Consider the following 22,649-nt stretch of genomic DNA (forward strand, 5'->3'; position numbering starts at 1 on the left):
AAAGCACAATCCTGAACAAAGGCCAGACAGGTGGTGACATGCCCAGCCACCTGTGTAGAGGAACCAAATTAATTGATTGTTCTTAGTCAAGAGAGAGATGCTCTTAAAAGGACATTTAAACATTATCTGGTAACATTCCAAAACATACTAGAAAGCAAAACAGTGCACTCTTTTCCTGCCCACTAGAGATACAGTTGCTAGAAAACCAACCCGGATTGCCCCTCTCCCTTAGGACAGCCAAATAAGGGAAGCCAGACCGTTAATGGTTTGGGGGCCTTCCCACAGCCAATCAGATCAAAATGCAACATCCCCTTTTGTGTTTTAACCAATAGACATTTGCCAGGCAGGAATTCCCCTGCTTTTGGCACACTGGGGGGGACTGGGATCTTTAAATCACTGACCTACCCTGAGCACGAGGCTCTCTGCTCTCAACCACTGCATCAGTGATGGTGTGATCCCAAACTCTACCTTGTAATAAAAAGATCCTCATGTGTTTTGCAACAGACTTAACTCCTGGTGGTCTCTTGGGGGGTCTCACGATCTAGGTATAACAGCTTCCTGTTGTTTCTCTCTCTTAAAGAAAAAAGAAAGAGAGAGAGAAAGAAAAGAATAAGGAGAAAAATATAAAGTCCACTAAAAAGCATGGAGTCTGTTCTGGCCAACTATTCCTAAGACTGAGGCCTGCTCTGGACTATGGTTGATACATCCAGTGTCACTCCATTAAAGAAAATGATGGAGTCATAAATGTATCTCAAATTAATTGATTGTTCTTAGTCAAGAGAGAGGTGCTCTTAAAGGAACATTTGAACTTCATCTGGTAACATTCCAAAACACACTAGAAAGCAAAAACAGTGAATGAATACACAGAACTGAAGTCATGATGGGAACTGCATGGTGCCATAGTCTGTAAGATTCAATAAGTATGTAAATACATTCACGGAGAACTTACCAAGAGTCCGTCTATAGGCCTGAACTCCATACCAAGTAGCACATCAAAATGTGACCCTAAGGTAGGTGGTGTATGGTAGGCCTATAACCTCAACAGTAGGGAGGCAGTGGGAGGAGGGTCCCAAGCTGGAAGCTAGCTTGGACTACATAGTGAGATCCTGTGTCAGAAAAAAAAAAAAATGGTAATGGATGTGCTGGTTAGTTTTATGTCAACTTGATATAATCGAGAGTCACCTAGGGAGCGAGAATCTCAGTTGAGAAATTTTCACCATCAAAATGGCCTTGTGCAAATCTGTAGGATGTTTTCTTGATTAATGACTGATGTGGCAGGGCCCAGCTCACCGTGTGTGATACCACCCTGGGCAGGCAGTCCTGGGTGGCATAAGCAAGCAAGCACTGGGGAGCCAGCCAGTAAGATGCATTCCTGCATGGCCTCTGCTTCAGTTCCTGCTTCCACTGTCTTCCCTTAAGTTCCTGCCCTGACTTCCGCCCATGATGGACTATATAACCAGAAGCTGAAATAAACCCTTTCTTTCCCAAGGTGCTTTTGGTTGTGCTGTTTCATCACAATAGAAAATTAACTAAGTCAGGGAGGTAGGGGAGAAGGGAGAAGAAAAGGGGGAAGGAAGTAGAGGGAAGAAGGCATTGAGTGGAGATTGGAGGGGAGGAAAGAAAGGAGGGGGAAAGAAGGTGTGAGGAGGGAGAAAAGAGTGACAAAGGAAGAAAAGAAGGCTGGCTGGGAGAGAGGAGAAAGAAGCAACTTTAATAAAGCCCTTGATACTATTAGGAGCTTCTGGTTTTAACTGTGACGAAACAGTTTACTACTGTTCAATATCAGAGCACATTGTCTATGGGCAGTTTTATCAAGCCTTACAAGTCAAAAAGGAGCTGAAACAAAGAAATGGACATCCATTTACAAATTTTTGGAAACTTGTCACTGGGTCATTTACATAACCCAGAACATCTGAATGTATTGTATCAAAAAATGCAGGAACTATATGGAAAAATACACTAGCATTTATTGATGTAGCTACTAATGATATTTTATACATTTGATATTTTATAGGTTTGATATTAAGCATGTTGGAAGAATTATCAAGTTTTGAAGCATGGTAGATTTGCTGAAAGCCTTACTAGTATTTTAAGAGATCCGGGATGTGAAAATTCACTTACTTTATCACAAAAAAAAAGTCTTTACATTTGTTTATGAAAGTAATGAAAGACTGATTGCTTTCTCAACATCCAGCAAAGAAATTCTGTTGTCACACTATGAAGGAATGCTCGACCGGAGTTTCTCCTCATTGGCAAGTAGCAAGAAATCCTAAAGGGATTTTACCAGAAACTAATGTTGGAATTGCGAGAATAAAAAGATTATTTAAAAATATATATTACATATGAAGTCATGAAAGTACACACAAGTTCATCATTAATACATTTTTAACTTTTTATTTGGAAGTTTTATATACATTTCAGTATTATTTTTTTCTTTTACTTGGTACCTTCCTTAGAATCTTATAATAATAAAGAAAATATATGTACTGATTTTTCACTAAAGCTCATGTAAGCTGGTCCCCAAATCCCTTGAATTTATTCCAGTGTGTCACATAAATATGATCACATTCTATGAGTAAACTGACAGGAAGAATGTGTGAAAGCCAAATAGTGTAAAATATAGAATTATACAGAATATAAACAGTACATTTAATGAGGCTCAAAAAATACCTTTATCCACAAAAAAAAAGAAACTGAAAAACCTTTGAAGTTACAGAAAGTTCACTTTTACAAAAATATTTGAAAAAACAAAATTTTTTAATCATTTTTAAAAAAAGTTAATCCACAAAACTGAAGACTACGAAATAAAGCGAAAAGACAAACGTCAACCTGCCACCATAATGATATCATTAACTTGAAGATACGTCAGCTATTAGAAGCCCAGTTATTGCCTCATATACAAACTGAATTGCTGCCTTTAAGTAAATAGTTATATTAAGGAATGGGTCAGTTTGTCTGTCTGATCTGCTCTGGTCTTGACACCTTCCCTTAAAGAAGCCTGATCAGATGAACCAAAGATAACAAACAATGACATTCTCTAAGAGTCAGCTGTGTGAGATCTCCCACAGAATAGAAAATCAAGCACACTCTTGTCACAAGAAAATACAAGAGTCCTAAGCACTCTGATGGGAGCGACCCCAGACCTTGATACTGACGCTGAGAATGAAGATTCAAAACTCTAGACAGTGACGCCAAGAACAAATGCTATAAGCGACTTCCTACTTCCTGTCTCAGTACCCACAGTCCCTGGCTATGCAGAACTTTTGTTTTGGAAGCATGAAGGTGACATGGTCACAATAATAGTCAGCAGAAGATATTTTCCTGAGAAAAAGGCGGAAAAAAAAAAGGGATAGAGTCCCCTCTTATGAAGGGTACAGAAATTCATGCCATAAGGAAGCCTGGTACATTCAGCTTACATTAAAAATATTTTAACATTTTTCACAAGGTGTGAGATATTTGAAAATAAAATATCCGTAAAAAGAATCACAAGGAATAACTGGAGCACGAGATGTAAAATAGTAGTAGAGATCACAATTATTGCTATATAAATATTGCTATAGCTCTTCCTCTCAGCATTTTGGTAAGAACAGGAGATGCTGTAACATGTCATCTTCAGATCTCTTGAAACCTTAATAAATACACAGTTTGTAGAAAACATAGCATTATTGAAATGTCCCTTATATTCAATTGAAAGTAAAGTTAAAACTTCAATCTAGCACCTTCTAAGACATTTAAGTCATTTATGAAGTCTATCCCGATTCCGAAAAAAAAAAAAGTTGAATTCAAGACATTAAAGTCATATACATTGTATCTGACCTGAAATTATAGTACTGTTGAAAAATATTAAAAAATGTCTAGCATCATGTATGAAATCTGAACTATTAACATCAACTTGAATTTATGTACACTTTAAAACATTTAGGAAAGGCATTCGTTATATAAAATATACTTTACATTCAAAACTGGGTGTTATCACAAAGCAGTTTTTGGTCTACAGGTAGAAGATCAAATGGCAACAAAAAATCACTATATTGCAACTAATATTTGAAATTACCTTAAAAATACCACAAGGACTTAAAACACTGTAAGCAACTATTCAGTCTGCAGCAATTGTTTGAAACAACTAGAGCCACGATGAGTAGCGATACCCAGTACAATACAGACGTGTAGCAACCACAAATACATTACGCTAACAACCTTAAGTTTTGCTAGCTAACACAGAATCCCTTTAAGTTATCATTGGCGTGGTGCCGCAGGACTTGTGGCGCCTGGACGCAAGGAGTTGCTTGTCTGTAGGGTCACAACACGAAGCACTCAGAATCTTCAAGCAGACTGTACACTTAAAATGTGGGTTTGTTCATGTATTCTTCCATTGTCTGAAAGAGAACAATGACTTAGAGCAATATTCCCTGTAAGCAATGTGCTTCAGCCGACTATGATTTGTTTTTTTTTTCTTTGCAATATTGAAAACAAATTTCAAAAAGTATATACAGATGTAAACCTTTACATTCCACTGGAGGTGACTGCAAGTTTGAATATCCTTTATCTACATGTCCACATGGCTGTAAATATATCACTTTCAACAGAAGAGGCTAAGCTTGATGAGGAAGTGGATGTTTGAGAAGAAAAATGGTAATCCCAGAGCTCTGGGAGGTAGAGGCAGGCCCATCTCTGTGAGTTTGAGGCCAGCCTGGTTTACAAAGCTAGTCCAGGACAGCCAAGGCTACACAGAGAAGCACTGTCTCAATCCTCCCCCACACAAAAATATATACATACATACATGCATACATACATAAGAGAGAGAAGAGAATAAGAGAGAGAAGAAAGATGTTAATTCAACAACTGTGCAGACACCACCGTTGATGTAAGGCTCATGTGTCTAAAATGGTTATGAAGGCCACATGCAGGCATGTGTTTGCTAGAGGAGCCCAAGTAAATACACACATGTAACATACGTGTCATTTCCTGTACTGTGCAAAACCTCTTCATTAAACCTACAGCCCAGTCAGAAGGGATAAACGTCTTGTAATTCTGGAAGATTTCAGCCATGCCTTTTGGAAGAGCGTTTCTCCAAACCTTCCAGACCCTCTTTACTTACCCAGTTTGCTAACAAGCCCCACAGTTAGTTTTCTGCATTCATTTTATTTCCCTAAGTGTTTGGGTTTGAGTCCACAACTCGTGGTAAGAAGTAGAATTCTATGGTAGTGTTGCAAACCTCCTCGTACTGAACAGGTATATATTTGTGAAAAAGGCATGGCCCATAAATAAGAGAGCTCATGGGGGAGGGGAGCATCAAGTTATCCTTAGACAATACCTTACGTCACTGTGTGTCACTGACAAGTTGCTTAGCAATCAACATTTAAGTATCTACTCCAACATGTATGCCACTTTGAACATCCCAGGAAAGGCTGACAGCATAGGCCAAAGGCTACTGGCCAACAAGATTGTTCTAGAGTAGCGCAACTTGTGGGCCATGACCTCCACAGGGATCAAATTGCCAAATATCTTGCCTATCAGGTATTTACAATACAGTTGAACCAAAATTACAGCTGTGAAGCAGCAACGAAATAATTTTATGGTTGGCGGGTCACCACAACATGAGGAGCTGTATTAAAGGGTGGCAGCCTTAGAAGGAGGAGCAGAAATCAGGGCTTCTAAACTGTTTCCTCGGTCTCTTTAGAATTTCACTGTGTCGCTGATGGAGTTACGTGTGCTTAGGCGTGTATACTTTCTCCAAATCTTGTTCAGCCTCCTAACTGAGCACCGAGAGACCTATACCCCAAGACATCCGCCCTGAATCTCCTCTTAAATATTCCATCCTTATCTTTTAACTTGACTGAGGTGTCAACACTGGCAGCTTATCGGAGTTTTGTAGAGTTTATCCTCATTTTAAAAAGATCCAAAACAAATTAAGTCTAACAGTGTACCATTAATACTAAAAAGAAGACAAAACAAAATATAGAATAGCATGTTCTATTTGTTTGATACTCTTACCTTACATGTGCTACGGCTATATAGTCTTTGCATTTAAAACGTGTTACTTTTGCAAATCTAAGATGAATTGACCATATGGACACATTGTCCTGCCCTTTCTACAGCTTTGAAGAAGCATGAGACGGTCAAAAGTCATAAAGTGTTCACCTCACAGCCTCTAGGGTCTACCAGCTCTGGGTATCTGCCCTGCATTAATAGGAGATGACTCAGGGGCTGAACTCTGCCCTACCTACCATGTCTGAGTCCTGCTATCACTCCAGGAGTGTGAAGAAGTGATGAAAGAATTTGTTCTTTTCTTGAGCTTGCCACTAAAAAGGGTTGGAACCCACTTAAAAATGGCATGGTTTTAGGTCACATTTAAGACAAATCTTTGTCTTCTCTTGCCTTTACGAGAGTCGGGCTAGAATCGTAGTTTGGGACCCATTTTGGATACTCTCACACCATGGTGGTATGATTCTGCACCTCATACACAGTCCCTTTCTACTGCATCGTGGGTTTGGTTTATGCTCCGAAGGTTGAAGGTGTTGGGGCCCAACAACCAGTTGCTCATGCCTCCACAGATGCGTTAGATGGCCTCCTGCTTGAACTCCTTTGGACTTTCCTTAACAAGCCATTGTCTGTGGTGATCATCCAATAATGGCTGCCCCCATCTGGTAATCTTAAGAATTACAATCTCTACTCCAGTCACATTGCTTTAACTTTATCACAACACCCACAATGCTCTCACTCCTTCCCATAGAAGTCATCCCCAGCCAATTAGACTTTCTGGATTATCAACATCTAACCTGAATACACTCAGATTAAGCTTTGAGCACCTGGAGCTTTGACACTATGATTCTTCTTACTAAATATTCGAAAATAATGTTTGCTTCCCTCCCCTGCCCCGAGCAACCTTTAGTAGGTGTATTTTAGGGGGAAGTCCTAAGAGCTACTTCAGGATTTTTAGTTGTTCTAAAGCAGTGGTTCTCAACTGTAGGTCACAACCCATTTGGGGGTCACATATCAGAGATCCTGCATATCAGATATTTACATTATAATTCCTAATAGTAGCAAAATTACACTTATGAAGTAGCAACAAAATAATTTTATGGTTGAGGATCACCACAACATGAGGAACTGTATTAAAGGGTCACAGCATTAGGAGATTGAAAAACACTCTTCTAAAGGGAATACAATGTCATAAAGGCCTTCCTATGCCTCTACTAACTACAGATATATACTTAGAACATACTTGTTCCTGAAGGACAGGATAAAGGGGCAATCCTTCTCCTCTTGCAATCTTAACATTTTCTCCTTCACATTCTGAAACTTCTGAAGGAGACCAGACATGCAAAGTCAACTTCTCAACAAGCCCCCACAAATGTTCAATATCACTGAAGGGGTACCACAGCCCATGAGGACACTAGCAACACTCTTTCATTTGTCCGGCTTTCATTAAAGAAGTGCCATTTAAAGACAGCCACAACCTTGCCTGCTCATTGGGGAACAGGGTTTATTTAACACAGGGTCTCTGATGAAACCCATTCACACCGTCCACTCAGTCACCAGGGACAAGAGCCAACACATTAGTGCCTTATTGTGAAAGGGCTCACTTCCTGAAATGCCTGCTCCCAAGATTTAAATGAAACTAGAAACACAGATTCACTGAAAGCTGTTTCAAATCCTGCTTCCTGCAGCTGGGGGTTGGGAAGGGGAGGGACTTTGAAATAACCCAGGTGTGCCTTTGCTTCAATTAAGAAAGCTTTAATTACTGATGTGCCAAAGACCCTGTGGAAAATTTGCCTCTTCTATAAGGAGCTTCCATCTTAAAGGTCAAGAGAAGAGTCTCAGGAATAACTCCCACTTCCTACTCCCTACGTCTCTACCCCCACATATTTTGTGGAATTTCCAAACCATTGATTTATTTTTTCAGTACCTCATAAAATCTCCTTCTTGTGGCATTTGGCATCAAGTAGGCTGAGAGACATGTAATGCGTTTCTCTGAGGAGTCAGCACCTCTAACAGTGAATGCACTGGCCTGACAGGCACAGAGCTGCTTATGGGAACCCACCCTTATCTTTCTTCATTTCCACTCACCTGAGAATGGGGTCCCTCTATGGGCAGACGTAAGTAATCAGCTCATAGTACTGCCAAGACAGTTGCTGGGAAATCATGCCTAATGTCTTATTAACTTAACCCGTCTCTTATTTCCAAATAGCAGGAAGAATGGCTTTAGCACCAATTTTAAAAAGGTACTTTATAATTCTTGAAATCCTCTTGACTCTTGACCTGCTGTTATGAAAACAGGAAGATGGAAAGACCCACTGAGGCCAGGTGTGGTACAAGCCTGTCATCTCAGCATTTGGGAAGTAGAGGCAGGAGGATCATTCGGAGTTTAAAGCCAACCTGGGTTATATAGTGAAACTCTGTCTAAAACAAACAAAGAAAACAAAAAACAAAACAAAACAAAAACAGAAGAATGGAGGAGACAACAGGGGGAAAGAGATAGAAGGAAGGAAGAGCCACTGACATGGGGTGGGGACCTGGGATGGGATTTAGGCACCCGAAAACATGCTTGCTCTAGGACTGGTCTGAGCTACCTCATTTTAGAAGGCAAGGGTCAGTGGAATACAGTGGTGCTCCTTTTCAGCGGCCTTGTAGGGGCTAATGCAGATTACATTCCCCTCTTAGGTCTGATTCAAACCTGGGATGTTTCTTTAAAACAAAACAAAACAAAAAAAATTCCCAGGGTATTTTATGAAGCAATCAGAGCCAGGAGGAATGCCAAGCACAGGTTTCAGGAGCCATTTATACCCCTGCCATCCGGCCGCCAGCGCTCCCCATGTATTCATGCAAACAAGAGCACACAGACCTAAGGCCTCCCCAAGAGAGGTAGGAAATTTCAATTAAAATGACAAATGCCCTCTTCCATAACACAGCTCTAATATTCCCAGCAAATGAAATAACCACGTACTGCTGTTCTTCCTTCCCAGGGCAGAGCAGATGTTTTAATGAAAGTCTTTTTATACATCTCATAAAATTAAATTTGCAAAGAATAGCGGCAAGAATTTCATCCATTTCAGAGGGTAAGATATTTTCAGACCCTGCAGCTCAGCCAAACAGGACATATGAAGACTCAGGACCAAATTTCAAGGGTCCAAAGCTCGGCTTCATATTTACTAACTACGAAAACGAGCAGGACATTTCACCTCGACTGAAGCTCTATTCACTCACTATCAAACAGGCTCACACCTAGTTAGAACTGCTGAATGAATGAAGTAAGCTAATACATGTGAATTATTTGATGCAGAAGCTATGCCCGGAACGTGTGGGGCGCAGTCCCCAGAGTGCAATAATACATACTAGGACCACTCCCCACGCACAGAAAACCGCACTGACCTCCTGTAACATATCAGAGTCCTCAATGGCCTTGACTGCTGTCTTCTTGGATGTCTCCTGGATTTCCCCACCTATGATGAACTCATCAAGGATAAAATATGCCTTTTCAAAATTAAAGATGATATCCAGCTCACAGACCTGGTAAGGAGAAAATTAAAAATAAACCTTGTGATAAATTTGCAGTAGGGTCATGAAGGCATCCACCACAGTCTCCAGCTTTTCCAACTTTGCCATTCATGGGATATCCCAACATAAAACACCTTGTGGCATTTTAAGGACAGAAAGATGGGAGGAGAGAACCCCAGACCTTTAATTAAAGTAGAGCATGTCTTTAGTTAATAAAGTTTATGGTAGTTTGAATAAGAAATATCCCCCCACCCCCACCCCCATGGTCTCAACCATTTGAGTATTTGGTCACCAGCTGGTGGCATTTGGGGACTGTATACAACCTTGGGGTTAGGGGAGTACAGAACTGCTAAAGGAAGCAGGTCGGTTGTGGCAGGCTTGGAGGGTTTATAGCCCCATCCCTCTTCCAGTTCACACACTCCGTATCTCTGCTTCCTGTGTGTGGCTGAGATCTGATCTCTCCTTTTCTTGCCCCTGTTACCTGCTAGCACATCTCCCCTGCTATTGTGTACTTCTCCTCCGGAACCATAAGCCAAAATCAAATTACTTCGGGTCATACTATTTCATCACAGCAACAGGAGAGTAACTAATGTAACAGAAAATACGAAACTCAGTGGGGGAGTGAGGCTTCTAGGTTCCTGTGTTCACAGACAGTGGCAGACACTGGTCCCTGCTGCTTTTTAAGTACAAGGCCAGAGCCTCAGTTCTCCTGCACTTGGGTCTAAAGATCTTGGCTGTTAGGCTAGTGAGCTGCCAATTTTTAAATATATCAAACTCACCTGTTAAGGCTCCTAAAAACTCTTCCTAAAAGGTCCTGCTCCTGGACTTCTGGGTCAGTAGGTTCAAAACCCAGACTCCCACATGATACTTCCCACATGAAGCTTCTAGTAAGCAGAGCTGCACACTAACCAGGATCAAAGCCAACAGAGACACTGACAGGTCTCAGTGTGCAAGTGAAGCCAGAGGCAAAGCTATCCCCATACTCCAGATGCTTCACCCAGAGAATACCACCACACTGTTCTGCCTGCTCCAAAACTTACTGAAAATTGCACCCTTTTGCAGCCACACCCTACCTGCCCAAGTAAAGCTGCTCTCTTTAAACCATCTAGCCAAAAGTGCCCCCATCCTCCCTTGCACCCACCTTAGTAGGACCAGATACTCTTGCCAATCTGTTTCTTGATTGACAAGATCTCTTCCTTGCTCCCTAGAGCTTGGCATTTAGTGCCTGTGGCCCTTTTCTGACTGTTAATTCCTTTTCAGACGTTCTGGGTGATTTTGTTTTACTCCTCCCTATTACCTTGTAACTGATTGGAAAGTACTGCTAGATGATGCAAGACAGCTCAAGGGGGAAAAGTGCTTGCTGCCAAGCCCTGGAACTTGAGTTTGGAGACCCACATGGAGGAAGGAGAGCACCTAGTCCCACAATTTGTCCTCTGACCTTTACATCCATGGCCTAGCAAACATGCAATCTTCCACCAAAATAAAACAATATGTGTGATTTTTAAAAATACATTTTTGAAGAAGTACTTAGGGAGTGTTTGGGACATATCGATTTGCAGAGCAGCTAATGTGCCCACCACACCACATACGGCTCTCATGCTGCTCAGCCATCTTCTGAAATCCTGGCGTGCTTTTGCACAGCTCCTTCTCTTTGTAATACACATCGCCTCCTAGAAAACCTCGCTGGGTCTCACAGTGACATCGCCTCCTAGAAAACCTCGCTGGGTCTCACAGTGAGAGCTCCCTTCTCTCATTCCTCCCGGTCCATTGGTTCTGCCCTCTTGATTTGGTTGCCAATTCCTATTGATTCTAACATCCAAATAGATCACTTCATGTCCCTCCACTCAATAGCTGCCCTAGCCAGCAAATGGTGCCACAAATACAACACCACTGTGCATTGGCCCAGTGTTTTCATCTGTTGACTGCACTTGTCTACTTGGGCATTCTTCATTCCACATCACTGAGTCCCAAACTGATCTCGAGCATACGCTTTCTTCCTTTACTCCCTAATTTTGCCTAGTAGCTTCTTTCTTACTATTTCATCTAATTCATGCAAGAGCTCTCTTATCCACCCCCACCAATCACACTTCTTGTACTAGCTAGTTTTACATCAACTTGACAAAAGCTAGGGTCATCAGAGAGGAGGGATACTCAACTGAGAAATGCCTCCTTAAGACTGGGCTGTAGGCAAGACTGTAGAGGAATTTATTAATTAGTAATTAATGGGGGAGGGCCCAGTCCATTGCGGGTGGTGCCATCCCTGGGCTGGTGGTCCTGGGTTGTATGAGAAAGCAGGCTGAGCACGCTATGAGGAGCAAGCCAGTAAGCAGCACTCCTCCATGGCCTCTGCATCAGTTGCTATTTCCAGGTCCCTGTCCTGCTTGAGTTCCTGTCCTGACTTCCTTTGATGACTAACTGTAATGTGGAAGCATAAGCCTAATAAGCCCTTTCCTCCCCAATCTTCTTTCGTCATAGTGTTTCATCACTGCCATAGTAACCCTAACTAAGACGCCTCTTCTTCCATTGATCCTGATGTGTTGCCTTAGTCACTGACTCTATTGATTCTACTGTCTAAATAAAGCCCTATCTCCCCAACCTTCCACTTCATAGCTGCTCTGGCATGCAACCCCTCCCACTGGCTTTACAGCAATGATCTTTCAGGTAATCTCTTTGTCCATTCAAGATCATAGTTAGTCACACTTTGCTAAAATGCTGCTCTCGTTCTTCCTTGTATGAGGTCTAGGTCTAAGTTTCAAGATAGAGTCTCCCATATGAAATAGAGGATCTCACCTTCAGCCAAGCCCTCCCTCTCTGCTTTCCTATGCCACAGTCACAAAAGCTACCAGCTCACCATTTTTTTTTCATGCCCTTACCCTGGCACATGCCAGCAAGAATTGAACCAGTCCTTCAGATCCCTTTCTTTTATTCTCCTACTGACAAAAGCATATAAAGTTCTGAGTGTGGAAAGAATTTTTGCAAATGCCTACCTAAGATAAACATAATGTAAAAACAAACAATAAAACCAGGCGTGGTGGCACACACCTTAAATCCCAGGAATCAGAAGGCTCAGGCAGGTGGATCTCTGTAAGTTCAAGGCCAGCCTGTTTTACACAGTGAGTTCTAGGACAGCAAGAGTTCAAAAACCAAAACCGACAAACAAAAACCACAACAAAACAATAAATAATTCACAGACAAAGCAAGGGATGGTAATACGTGTCTAATAATAAACATAACTTCAAGGAATCAAGAGACAGGCAAACTGAATCCATATTCATCAGAAAATTCAGTGAAAATATCCATTGCTAGTGATGGTATGAATAAGTACATATATTTACTGTCAGTGGAATTTATAAATCTTATATGCCATTTTTGGTTAGCTGATCAAACTGTAGTGTCTGACAGTTTTAAATGCAAAAATGCTTGCACCCACATCTGCTAGGATGGATAGGTTGGTAAAGGTACTTGCTGTAGATGCCTGACTATAACGGGGCCCCAGACATTTGCACACTAACTCCATCCATGATGGAAGTACCATTCAGGCAATAAAACTCAGCACGTAGACAGCACCATCTACCAAAATGAAAACAATGACCCAGGCCATCACAGTCCATAATTCTGGGAAAATGTTGCCTTTTGGCTGCGGTAGTTCCACTTCTGGCTAACTGTTCTTCTTAACTGAAGTATGTCAACCCAGAATATAGTATTTGTGCTTAGAAGCTTGCCCTGAGAAAGGCTTGGTGCTACACTGGAATCCCGAACACCCAGTGAAGTTGCTGGCCATCTAATAAAGACTTTCTATTGGCTTAAATCTCTCGTAGATACCACACAACAATGACAACCTTAGTTCCATGCCCAGAGCCCATGTAAACATAAAAGGAACTCCAAAGTTGTCCTCTGACTTCCACATGTACAATGTACCTTGCATGTACTGGTATTCATACAAATACATCACAGACACCCATACAGACACACACACACACACCATGCACATACACATAGCTAATAATAAATACTAATAATAATTACCCCAAAATAAATAATTTTTTAAATTCCTAGACCCAATAGTACCATAAAAGGCTTAGCCCACCATATACTAAATCAATGTCAAATAAAACATAAGCATCAATGATTATCAGGGCCTCGTTTATAAGAATAATTAGGAACAATTCAAAGTCCTCTTATGGGGAACCATTTAAATAATGTATGCACATTTCTACAATAGCATAAGTACTGTATGTACCTATGTATAGTTTGGAAAGAATAAGGTAGTTTTTTACATGGAAAGATATAGAAAAATCTTTTTCTAACAGGCTTGTAAGGAGAATAATAAGCTACAGAAAATATGCATACTGCCATCCATTTGTTTAAGATTAAAAGATTATATGTTTAGAAGGGTATGAAAATACATTTTAAAAAATAATTTTGAACAATAAAACTAAACAGAAAGAAATTACAGTAAATTAGACACACACGTACAAGAAAGAAAGTACCAGAAGAAATCAGTTACCAGTGCTCAGGAGAAGCAGAAATCAGGAGTTACAGTAGCAACAGCAGAGAAGCCTCGGTGTTTAAGGCAGGTATAGACTAGAAATCCAAGACAGATAAGAGCCTCACTAAGAACCTCAGTAGAGTCCTGCTGGGAAGTCCTGACAAACATTCCTACAAATTCACTAGGAACTCCCCAGGGTCCACTCAGAGCACAGCCACCAGTCCCCACACCCAAAGGCTTCTTCAACAGAAATGGGACGATCCATTCACTGCCTCTACTTTCAGAGAATAAGGTAAGGAGGCATGCAGAGTTGCATACACACAACACACACAATCACAGAAAAGTGAGTGAGTGAGCAAGTACTTTATATACATCAACTCCAGAATGCTACTCTACAGCCGGACTCCATCTAAGCATAAGAAGAGGAGATGACCTGCAAACTTCAAGTTCTTTCACCTATTACTTCAATACTGCTAAATTCCACCTCAAGGCTCTGTATACAAGTACATACAGTACTGTGTTATAAACACACACATGTGTTTGTGTGTGTATATATGTATATTTATAGAGAGAGATAGAAAGAGAACCTAGTATATAAGAATTGTGCCTTTGATGCTCAGTGACCCTTTGCGTTATATACATCACATCCTCCTTCACAGACTATGCTAAAAGAAAACTTTTCTGTGACATTTCCCCCCATGTAAGTAGATTCCAGCATACCACTTACAAAAAAAAAAAATTTCACTTTATCTTCCACTTCCTTTTTTTTGTTGTTGTTTGTTTGTTTGTTTCACTGTAGTTTGGCTTGAAGCTCTTCTCTTACAGAACACATTCTACTCTGATACTGTTCCTGACAGTTCGTCAACTAAATCCTCTTGGGTGGAGTCTAAGAAGCATGTGTCCTTGAACGCTGTTTTTAAGTAGATACAAGAAGTTTCTAGTTACACAAAGGAAATGCTTCAGACAATAAGAAATGCTGCAGAGCTATATATGAAAAACAATTGCAGTGCAACATATTAATAGCAGGCAATAGTTTACATACTTTCTCTATCCATTGTCTTTACCCTCACAATAGCTCATGAATTTAGCAAAGCCAACGTTTTTATCAACATCTTAGTGTCATATTCTCATCCGTAAAATGGAGATGGGTGAAGATCTGAAATCTTGGGTCTGGTTGCTAAGTGAGCAGACATCAGGATCAACACACTTAGTGCCCCTTCTCTTACAACAGAAAAACACCCTAGGTCAATTCAAAAGCTTCCAGGGACAGCAGTATCTACGCACTCAGAATACATCAATCAAAATCCATGCTGCAATGCAGAATGGAAATGTGGCAGGTGTCTAAATCCCTTATCTACTGGGAGACCCTGAGGCACTTCTTCTTAGCATCTGTAAATTGGGGTTGATGCTACTTACTGAAGATTGAAAGATTAACTAGCCAATCCTTGATAATCTCCTTAAAATTGAAAAGCACTATAAAATACATCACTCAAATTAGTGACCAGAGATTTTGATTTATCTGTCTTCAAAATACAGTGTTTTCAAGATATAAGTTTCCCCTTACATAATATAAGGGCAGAATTCAAAGATATCTTTGGTATTAGTATAAGAGGAAAATAAATCCAAAGAGAAATATCCTATTCCTGAGATGATGTCAAGGAGGATCAGTCCTAGAAGCCTTTGGCCAACACTGATAATTAATAAGAATTGAACACCTATTGGGCATGGAGCCCTGAAGAGCTCTTAGCATAATGAAAGATTCACTGAATGTTTTAATGAATTAAATTTTTGATTCATGACAAAGATAGAGCTAAAGGTGTACTAGAATTGGACAGAGAATCACTGCTAGAAAGGAAGTTATTCTGATCCTCTCTATGATTTACCTTGGGCCTAGATACTGCTGGAGAGGTCATTCAAATTCTCTCAAGAAATGATGTGCTCCGAAATATCTGGTTGAATGTCAGTTAAGCACAGAGAGATCAGAATTCAGCCTGAAGTCACATGATCACAGTTAGTTTAATCTACAGAAACAGAACAGGTCAAACCAGAGTTCAAAAAAAAAACGAGAAAGAGAGAGCAGGTTACAGGAAAGTTCAGACTTCAAGAAACTCCTCCAGGCCCTTTACAAAAGACCCCCATCTGCAGCTCATTTCAAAGGAAAGCACCAAAAATTTCAGAATTCATTAGAATAAAAGAAAGCATGAAGTTAAAAAAATACTTCCGTGTTTGAAAACATGCTACTATATATGTACAAGTTTATTTGAGAAAAATAAACTTGGAGAGGCAGGAGAAGAAAGAACATGGTGTCATTTTCTTATTATTCCTGAATATTGACAATAATTGAAATCTCCCAAGCAACATGTAAGCTGTTATAACATCATTTTCAAGGGAAAGAAGAGGGAAAGAGGGGAGAAAATTCATTTAGAAAACCATCCAATACTTGTCATTTTGAAGCCTGTTTCAAAGCCGCATGCCTTTGATCCCAGCTCTCTTGGGAGACAAAGGCACGTGGATCTCTTAGTTCAAGGTCAGTCAGGTCTACAAAGTTTCAAGACAGCCAGAGCTACACAGAGAATCCCAGAAACCCTGTCTTAGAAAAAAACTGGAGGAAAAAAAAAAAAAAAAAGAAGGCAGGTAAGACCTAACCAATGATGAAAATGTAGCCTGTTCAGTTTCTGAGAAAGAATGTTAAGAATTCTTCTGGAAGCAAATCCTCCCAACATCATTCAATAAACTTCTATTGACCCCAAGGCAGTGAGGGGAGAACACAGCTGAAGGAACCTTCTTCAGATCTGATGGTTTTCTACCTGCAACGGGGCATCTTATTAGTGTCTCTACAGCATTTGCTGACCTATGGCCCAGAGGTATTTGTGAGTGGGTGGGGTGTGGGTGGGAGTCAACCGTCACTACCTCAGGGAACATACATTTGTGCATTCAAGTAGCTTTTTGCGCCAGGTGAGATGCTCTAAGCTGTAACCTGGAAATGAGGAGAAGGACAGGTGCACAGCGGAAAGAACACAGCGAGGGTGGAGACGTGGCTTGTCACCACTGTTTTGAAAGCTTACATTATAGCCTAGGAGGGGTGAAGGTTTTTGGTGACGGATGACAGAAAGTGATGAGAAGTAATGCCCCACCTAGTTCTATGCTTTATTTAAAAAAAAAAAAAAGGCAAAGATGCCAAAGCAGAGAAGCAAAGAAGGGCTTGGGGGATAGAAATGGCCAAATAAGAAGTTAGAAGAAAAATGCCAAGTAAATCTCCTATAGTAGAGTACTGGCTGGTTTTCTGTCAACTTGACACAAGCTAGAGTCACAGAGAGTCCAGTTGAAGGAATGCCTCCATGAGATCCAGCTGTAAGACATTTTCTCAATTAGTGATGGTGGGGCCACCCTGGCCTGGTGGTTCTGGGTTGTATATGAAAGCAGGCTGAGCAAGCCAGTAAGCAGCACCCTTCCATGGCCTCTGCACCAGCTCCTGCCTCCAGGGTCCTGCCCTGTTTGAGTTCTGTCCTTCGATAATGAACAGCAATATGGAAGTGCAAGCCAAATAAACCCTTTTCTTTCCAACTTGCTTTTTGGTCATGATGTTTCATAGAAGCAATAGAAACCCTAAGACAAACTAGTGAGAGGAAAATGAAGGAGATGAGTTTTAGGTTTAAATTGAAGAATCAGGTGGGTTTTAGTAATAGGCAAAGAAAGGCAAAAGAACCCTATCCTTTGTATTAGAGGATTCTGGGAAATAGAAAATTCCAGCCACTAGACACAGCAGGTTTGCAAAAGATGGGCATAGCACTTGGCCATGAGAAGGTCAGTGAAGTTCCTCACTGGGTAAACAGAGAAGAATCACTTGGGGTAGATTCTGGAATTAAAAATCCATAGACACTAGACAGGCAGAAAAAGAGGCACAGTATTCAGAAAATGAGAAAAGGAGAAGAAAAAATTTAAGGTGGAGCCGTCTGATACACAGGCTAAGACCTAGCAGAAAGCAACGTCATGGCATAAAAGGGGAAAAGGGAATCTAAAGGCAAAAAAAAGGATTCAGTGCTGCAGCAAGGGCAAAGCAGGTTAAGACTTAAGAAAAGTCAATGGTGCATAGCAGTATGGAGGGCTCAGTGGTAACTGAATGAGCTCCTTGGAGTGGTAAGGTGGGGCACTCCCGCAAGCTGGCACAGAGTGAATGGGTTCTGAAGATGGGAGCAGCTGTGAGAGATCGCTGCATCTGTTATTGAAATACATGCAAATTAGATTGTGGAATAGCAATGTGAAGTGAAAGGACGGGGGACTTTTGTTTGTGTGGGTTGGTACCTTCTTGTTGTTGTTCCTTGTGTACTAATAATGTTGTAACTTTAAACACTGCCAGAGAAGGAACAAAATGTCAAAACTGAGACAAAATGGCAAAGCCAATGAGGAATAAGGGACAGAGATCATTCACAATTAAATCCAAGTTCCCTGAAACAAGGTTTTCGATGTACTTGCAATTTGAAGGTAAAGATATAGCCACATCTTTTGAGTGATTCATTGACTAAGAGATGCAGGTAGGGAGGAATCCCATAATTCTGAACCAAGGTGGGCCAGCACCATTTTTAGTACGATGCAATTGGTAGTTTAGACTTGAGAGAGAGAAAAGGAATGCAAGAGATGAACAAAAGCAAGAACCGAGATGGATACTGACTCTAAAGGGCCAGAAGGACACTTACATTTCCAAAGTATTTGTCCAGCAACTCCACATAACGATGTACAATCTCTAGTGTCAAGAGCTCATTGTCTTGATTTTCTATTGCACAGCAAAAATATAAACTAGCATACCTTGAAAAGAAAAAAATAAGGAAAAGAAAAACTGAATGAGACAATAAACAAAGCAAAGTGGGTTTCCCAGTGGGTGTGTAACCTCATGCTCTCTCTCGAGTTTCTTCCCATACAAGGATAAAAAGTCATTGCTCATGGCATGTAGTATACTCCTCAAATAGAAACCAGAATATATAAAAATGTCGCAGGGGTTAGATTACCTCTGTTAATCACACAAAAGGCTCTCAACAGAATTTAACCTTGAAGAGCTGCAATCAGAGAGATGGTATCCTTTGGCCCATGGTAATCAGGGTGTTCATTCAAGCTCCTCTCCAGTTTTGAAATTGTCTCCTTTACTATACAAGCCCCTAGCGGTGCTCTCGGAAGCGCACGCTCCCATATCTGGCTTCACATGGTCTCCCACTCTCACTTACCGAACCTGTTGAAGCCACTTTGCCAAAGCACTTCCTGGTGATGGGCTCCATTAAATATCAGGCCGTTCATGCTACCTCTCTTTTACCATTGTTTTGTTTTGTTTTTTAATGAACACTCTCTGTGAGTACATTTCCAGTGTGCTGTGAGTACATTTCTGTTTTGGAAACTGTGGTTTGTTATAGGACATGGGGTCAGGATGGCTATGTTCAGATCCTAACTTAGGCATCCATTCACTGAAAAGCTAGCTTTACCTCTCAAGCCTCAGAATTCTCATTTATAAATGAGGATTCCTTGCTAGTATGGTCTTGCTACTTCAAACAGATGTATCAAAAGAAACACAGGCATTAAAGGAAGAAAGATCTGGACTTGAGTCCTGACTCTACTGATTATCACTCAACTACTGTGACTAGGAAGTAATTACTTAAACTGTGTGTCCTCAGTTCACCCATCTGCAAATATATGAACAACTGTATAATGAGCAATCCATTGCAAATGGTTGTCATTTCTCTGTTACAGTCACTTGCATTTTCCCATAGCATTTGTTACTAGGTGAATATATGTTGTTTGCTTTAAAAAAATATATGCTTCTTGGAAATATGAACATAATCTACCTCATTCATCTGCTTCTGTATCTATAATCATTGAGATGCTGCTGGGAATATAAGTGGTGCTCACAAAATGTTACTGAGCACGGGCGTGCAAATGCAGCACACAGCTTAAGTATTTAGGATCCATCTAACACGTGGAAGCTGCTTCAGTCAATGGGAGTTCTTCACTAGCTCACTCACTGTTGCAAATACTTAGATCAAAGATTTCAGAAGGTGTTGAGATCAGTATCGCAATCTAAAATATTCAGAACTAGAGCACATCAAAGCAATAACGAAAAGTTTGGTTCTCATGAAGTTACTCACACCTTTTATAAACCAGTTTCAGCTCCTTCCAGTCAATGAAGCTGCTGGTCCTGTGCCCACGAGAGAGGACAGACTGAATGATGTCCCGGGTGATCTTCTTCCTCTCTTTGTCAGGGAGCGTGGTATACCATTTCTGCAGCCGCAATTTCCCTTGTCGACTGAAGAGCAAGATGAAATGTATCTAAAACAAAAACGCACAGAGAAGTCCAGGGTTTGGTCAGCCAAGTCACTGCACAGTTCAGGGTGTTCTGGAGCTGGGTGGAGCCAGGAATGTATGCTGAGAATGATTCCATCTGATAAGTTACATTTACCCACCAGAGGAGCCCAACCTGGAACACCACACACAAACCTTACCTCTGTTCCAGAAGAACACTAAAATATATTTTTAGTTCCTCCCAAGGGTTGTAAATTCATTAAGAAACAAAGTGTATCAAAAGAAGGAGTGGTGCTGTCTGAAGCAAATGCCTCCTTGACAAGCAAAACAAACAAGAAAAATGTTTTGAACGGTGGAAGGGTTTGCTTTAGAGTTAGGGCCTTCCACGTCCCGTACCACAACTGTGAAAACACAGAGATGGGGAGAAGACAGCAGAAGGGAGGGGAAGGTGATATATTTTTTAAATTAGTAAAAACTTTAACATTTTTTAAAGAACCAAAGAAAACATAGAGAAAGCAAGGGAAAAGAGCAAGAAAGAATGAGAGGACCTAAGAGTGAAGGCTCCATCTGCCTCCTCAGCATGTAAGATGGTAACAATTTAGGTAATGTGCTGGCTACCCCAGGAAGTAACCTCCTTCTGTTAAAAAAAAAAATGGTTTTTTAATATGTATTCAAAATGAAATTTCATATTTTCATGAATTTTTGAGAAATGTAAATGAAAGACAACTGTCTAAGTTCACTGCCTTAGAGGTTGAGCAGATCTTATTTAACAAGTGGCCCTCCCTTTAGTTTACAAAAGACCACATTTTCTCAGCCCATCATATTAGGAGATAAGATTTAAAGTCATGATTTATTTTGTTTGGGGTTTTTTGGTAGCAATTAAAAAAATAAAAGAAAATGTGGAGCTGGAGAGATGACTCAGTGATCAAGAGCACTTGATGCCCTAGCAGAAGACCTGGGTTTTGTTTCCAAGTACCCACATGCTGGTAACTCACAACCATTCATAACTCTGGTTCCAGGAATCCAATGCCCTCTTCTGAACTCTGAGGGCATGAGACACTCCTGTGTTGCACATACATACATGCCACCAAAACACACTTAAAAATAACATCAAATCAATAAATCTAAAAATAAATTTAAAATAAAATGCATTGTTTCAGTTAACTATTTGTGAGTGGAACAATATACTCTGCAAACAAAGAATAACTACAGTTTAGGAGAATAACTACTCTTTAAAATAGCACTTACAAATCAAATCAAATAAATAAACTTAAAACTATAAATAAAATGCATTGTTTCAGCTAATTGTTTTGTAACATATGCTGCAAATCAAAAATAACTACAGTTTAAAACTATGAAAACAAAACAAAAAACAAATAGTCTGCTCTTTTGTTAAAGAGATTTCTCATAATGTCATGGCACAGACCTAACAGCTCACTAGGTGGTGATACCTGAAGCCAAAGGACACCAGGCTCTTCCCTTGGAACTCCCTCTAACTTACAGAATTTGGGAGCATCTTTTTGTAATTAATTTTATTTGTTATCAGTTCGTGGGTATGTGCTTCTTTCTCTCTGTCTTTCTCTGTCTGTGAGTAAGTGGTGCCCACAGCATGCTTATGGAAGACAGACAACTTTGTAGAGTTGATTCGCTCCTTCTGTCTTACGTGGTCTCTCAGAATGGAGCTTGGTATGGCCCGTGGACTGTATAGCAAGGCCCTGCACAGACCCTCTTCCTTTTTTAAAAAACTGGAAAGAGAGAATCTCATTTGAAGGGTTGCCTCAATCAGATTGGCCTATAGCCGAGTCTGAGGAATTTTCTTGATGGGTGATTGACTGTGGAGACCCCAGTCTACTGTGGGTAGCACCATTCCTAGAAACGTGGGCCTGAGGTGAATAAGAAAGCTAGCTCAGCCAATCGATGAACTGGCAGCTTTCTTCTATGATTCCTGCCATGTGTTCCTGCCATGTATTCCTGTTCTGACTTCCCTTAATGATGAGTTATGTCCTGGAAATGTAAGCCGAAATAAACTCTTTACTCCGGCAAATTGGTCTTGGTCAGAGTGTTTTCTCATAGTGACAGAGGTCAAACTAGAATATTATCTTAACAGTATGAAACTGAATGGCTCTGAACTGTCTAATTAATTAATTAATTCAAAGACAGCACACAACTCAGGATCTCAAGAACAAAGCTCAGTTTGGGATTACCACCAGACGAGACTGTTCAATGCAAAATCTAGCAAGTAGTCAGATTTCTGTTTGCTCTCATTTCCTAGGATAAATATTGTTTTCTTCCCATCTAAAATAAATCTCTTCTGCTTCAACATAAACAGTTTCTCCTGATTTTTTCACAGTGCACACAGAGAGAAAGAGTAATAGCAAAC

The 22,649-nt window shown here is 40.5% G+C and overlaps 1 protein-coding gene across 1 annotated transcript in view; it reads right to left on the reverse strand.

The window, feature by feature from the left end:
- Nucleotides 1–2,367: 2,367 nt before the first annotated feature.
- Nucleotides 2,368–22,649, reverse strand: part of Ap1s3 (adaptor related protein complex 1 subunit sigma 3) — a 64,641-nt gene continuing 44,359 nt past the window's right edge. The window contains exons 2-5 of the mRNA XM_021644483.2: nt 20,118–20,296; nt 18,682–18,790; nt 9,373–9,510; nt 2,368–4,376 (exon numbers count right to left, since the gene is read on the reverse strand). Coding sequence (XP_021500158.1) covers nt 4,341–4,376; nt 9,373–9,510; nt 18,682–18,790; nt 20,118–20,296 — 462 coding nt within the window. The 3' untranslated portion in view covers nt 2,368–4,340. The remainder of the gene's footprint in view (nt 4,377–9,372; nt 9,511–18,681; nt 18,791–20,117; nt 20,297–22,649) is intronic.

The sequence above is a fragment of the Meriones unguiculatus genome, chromosome 15, assembly GCF_030254825.1.
Source record: "Meriones unguiculatus strain TT.TT164.6M chromosome 15, Bangor_MerUng_6.1, whole genome shotgun sequence".
NCBI lineage: Eukaryota > Metazoa > Chordata > Mammalia > Rodentia > Muridae > Meriones > Meriones unguiculatus.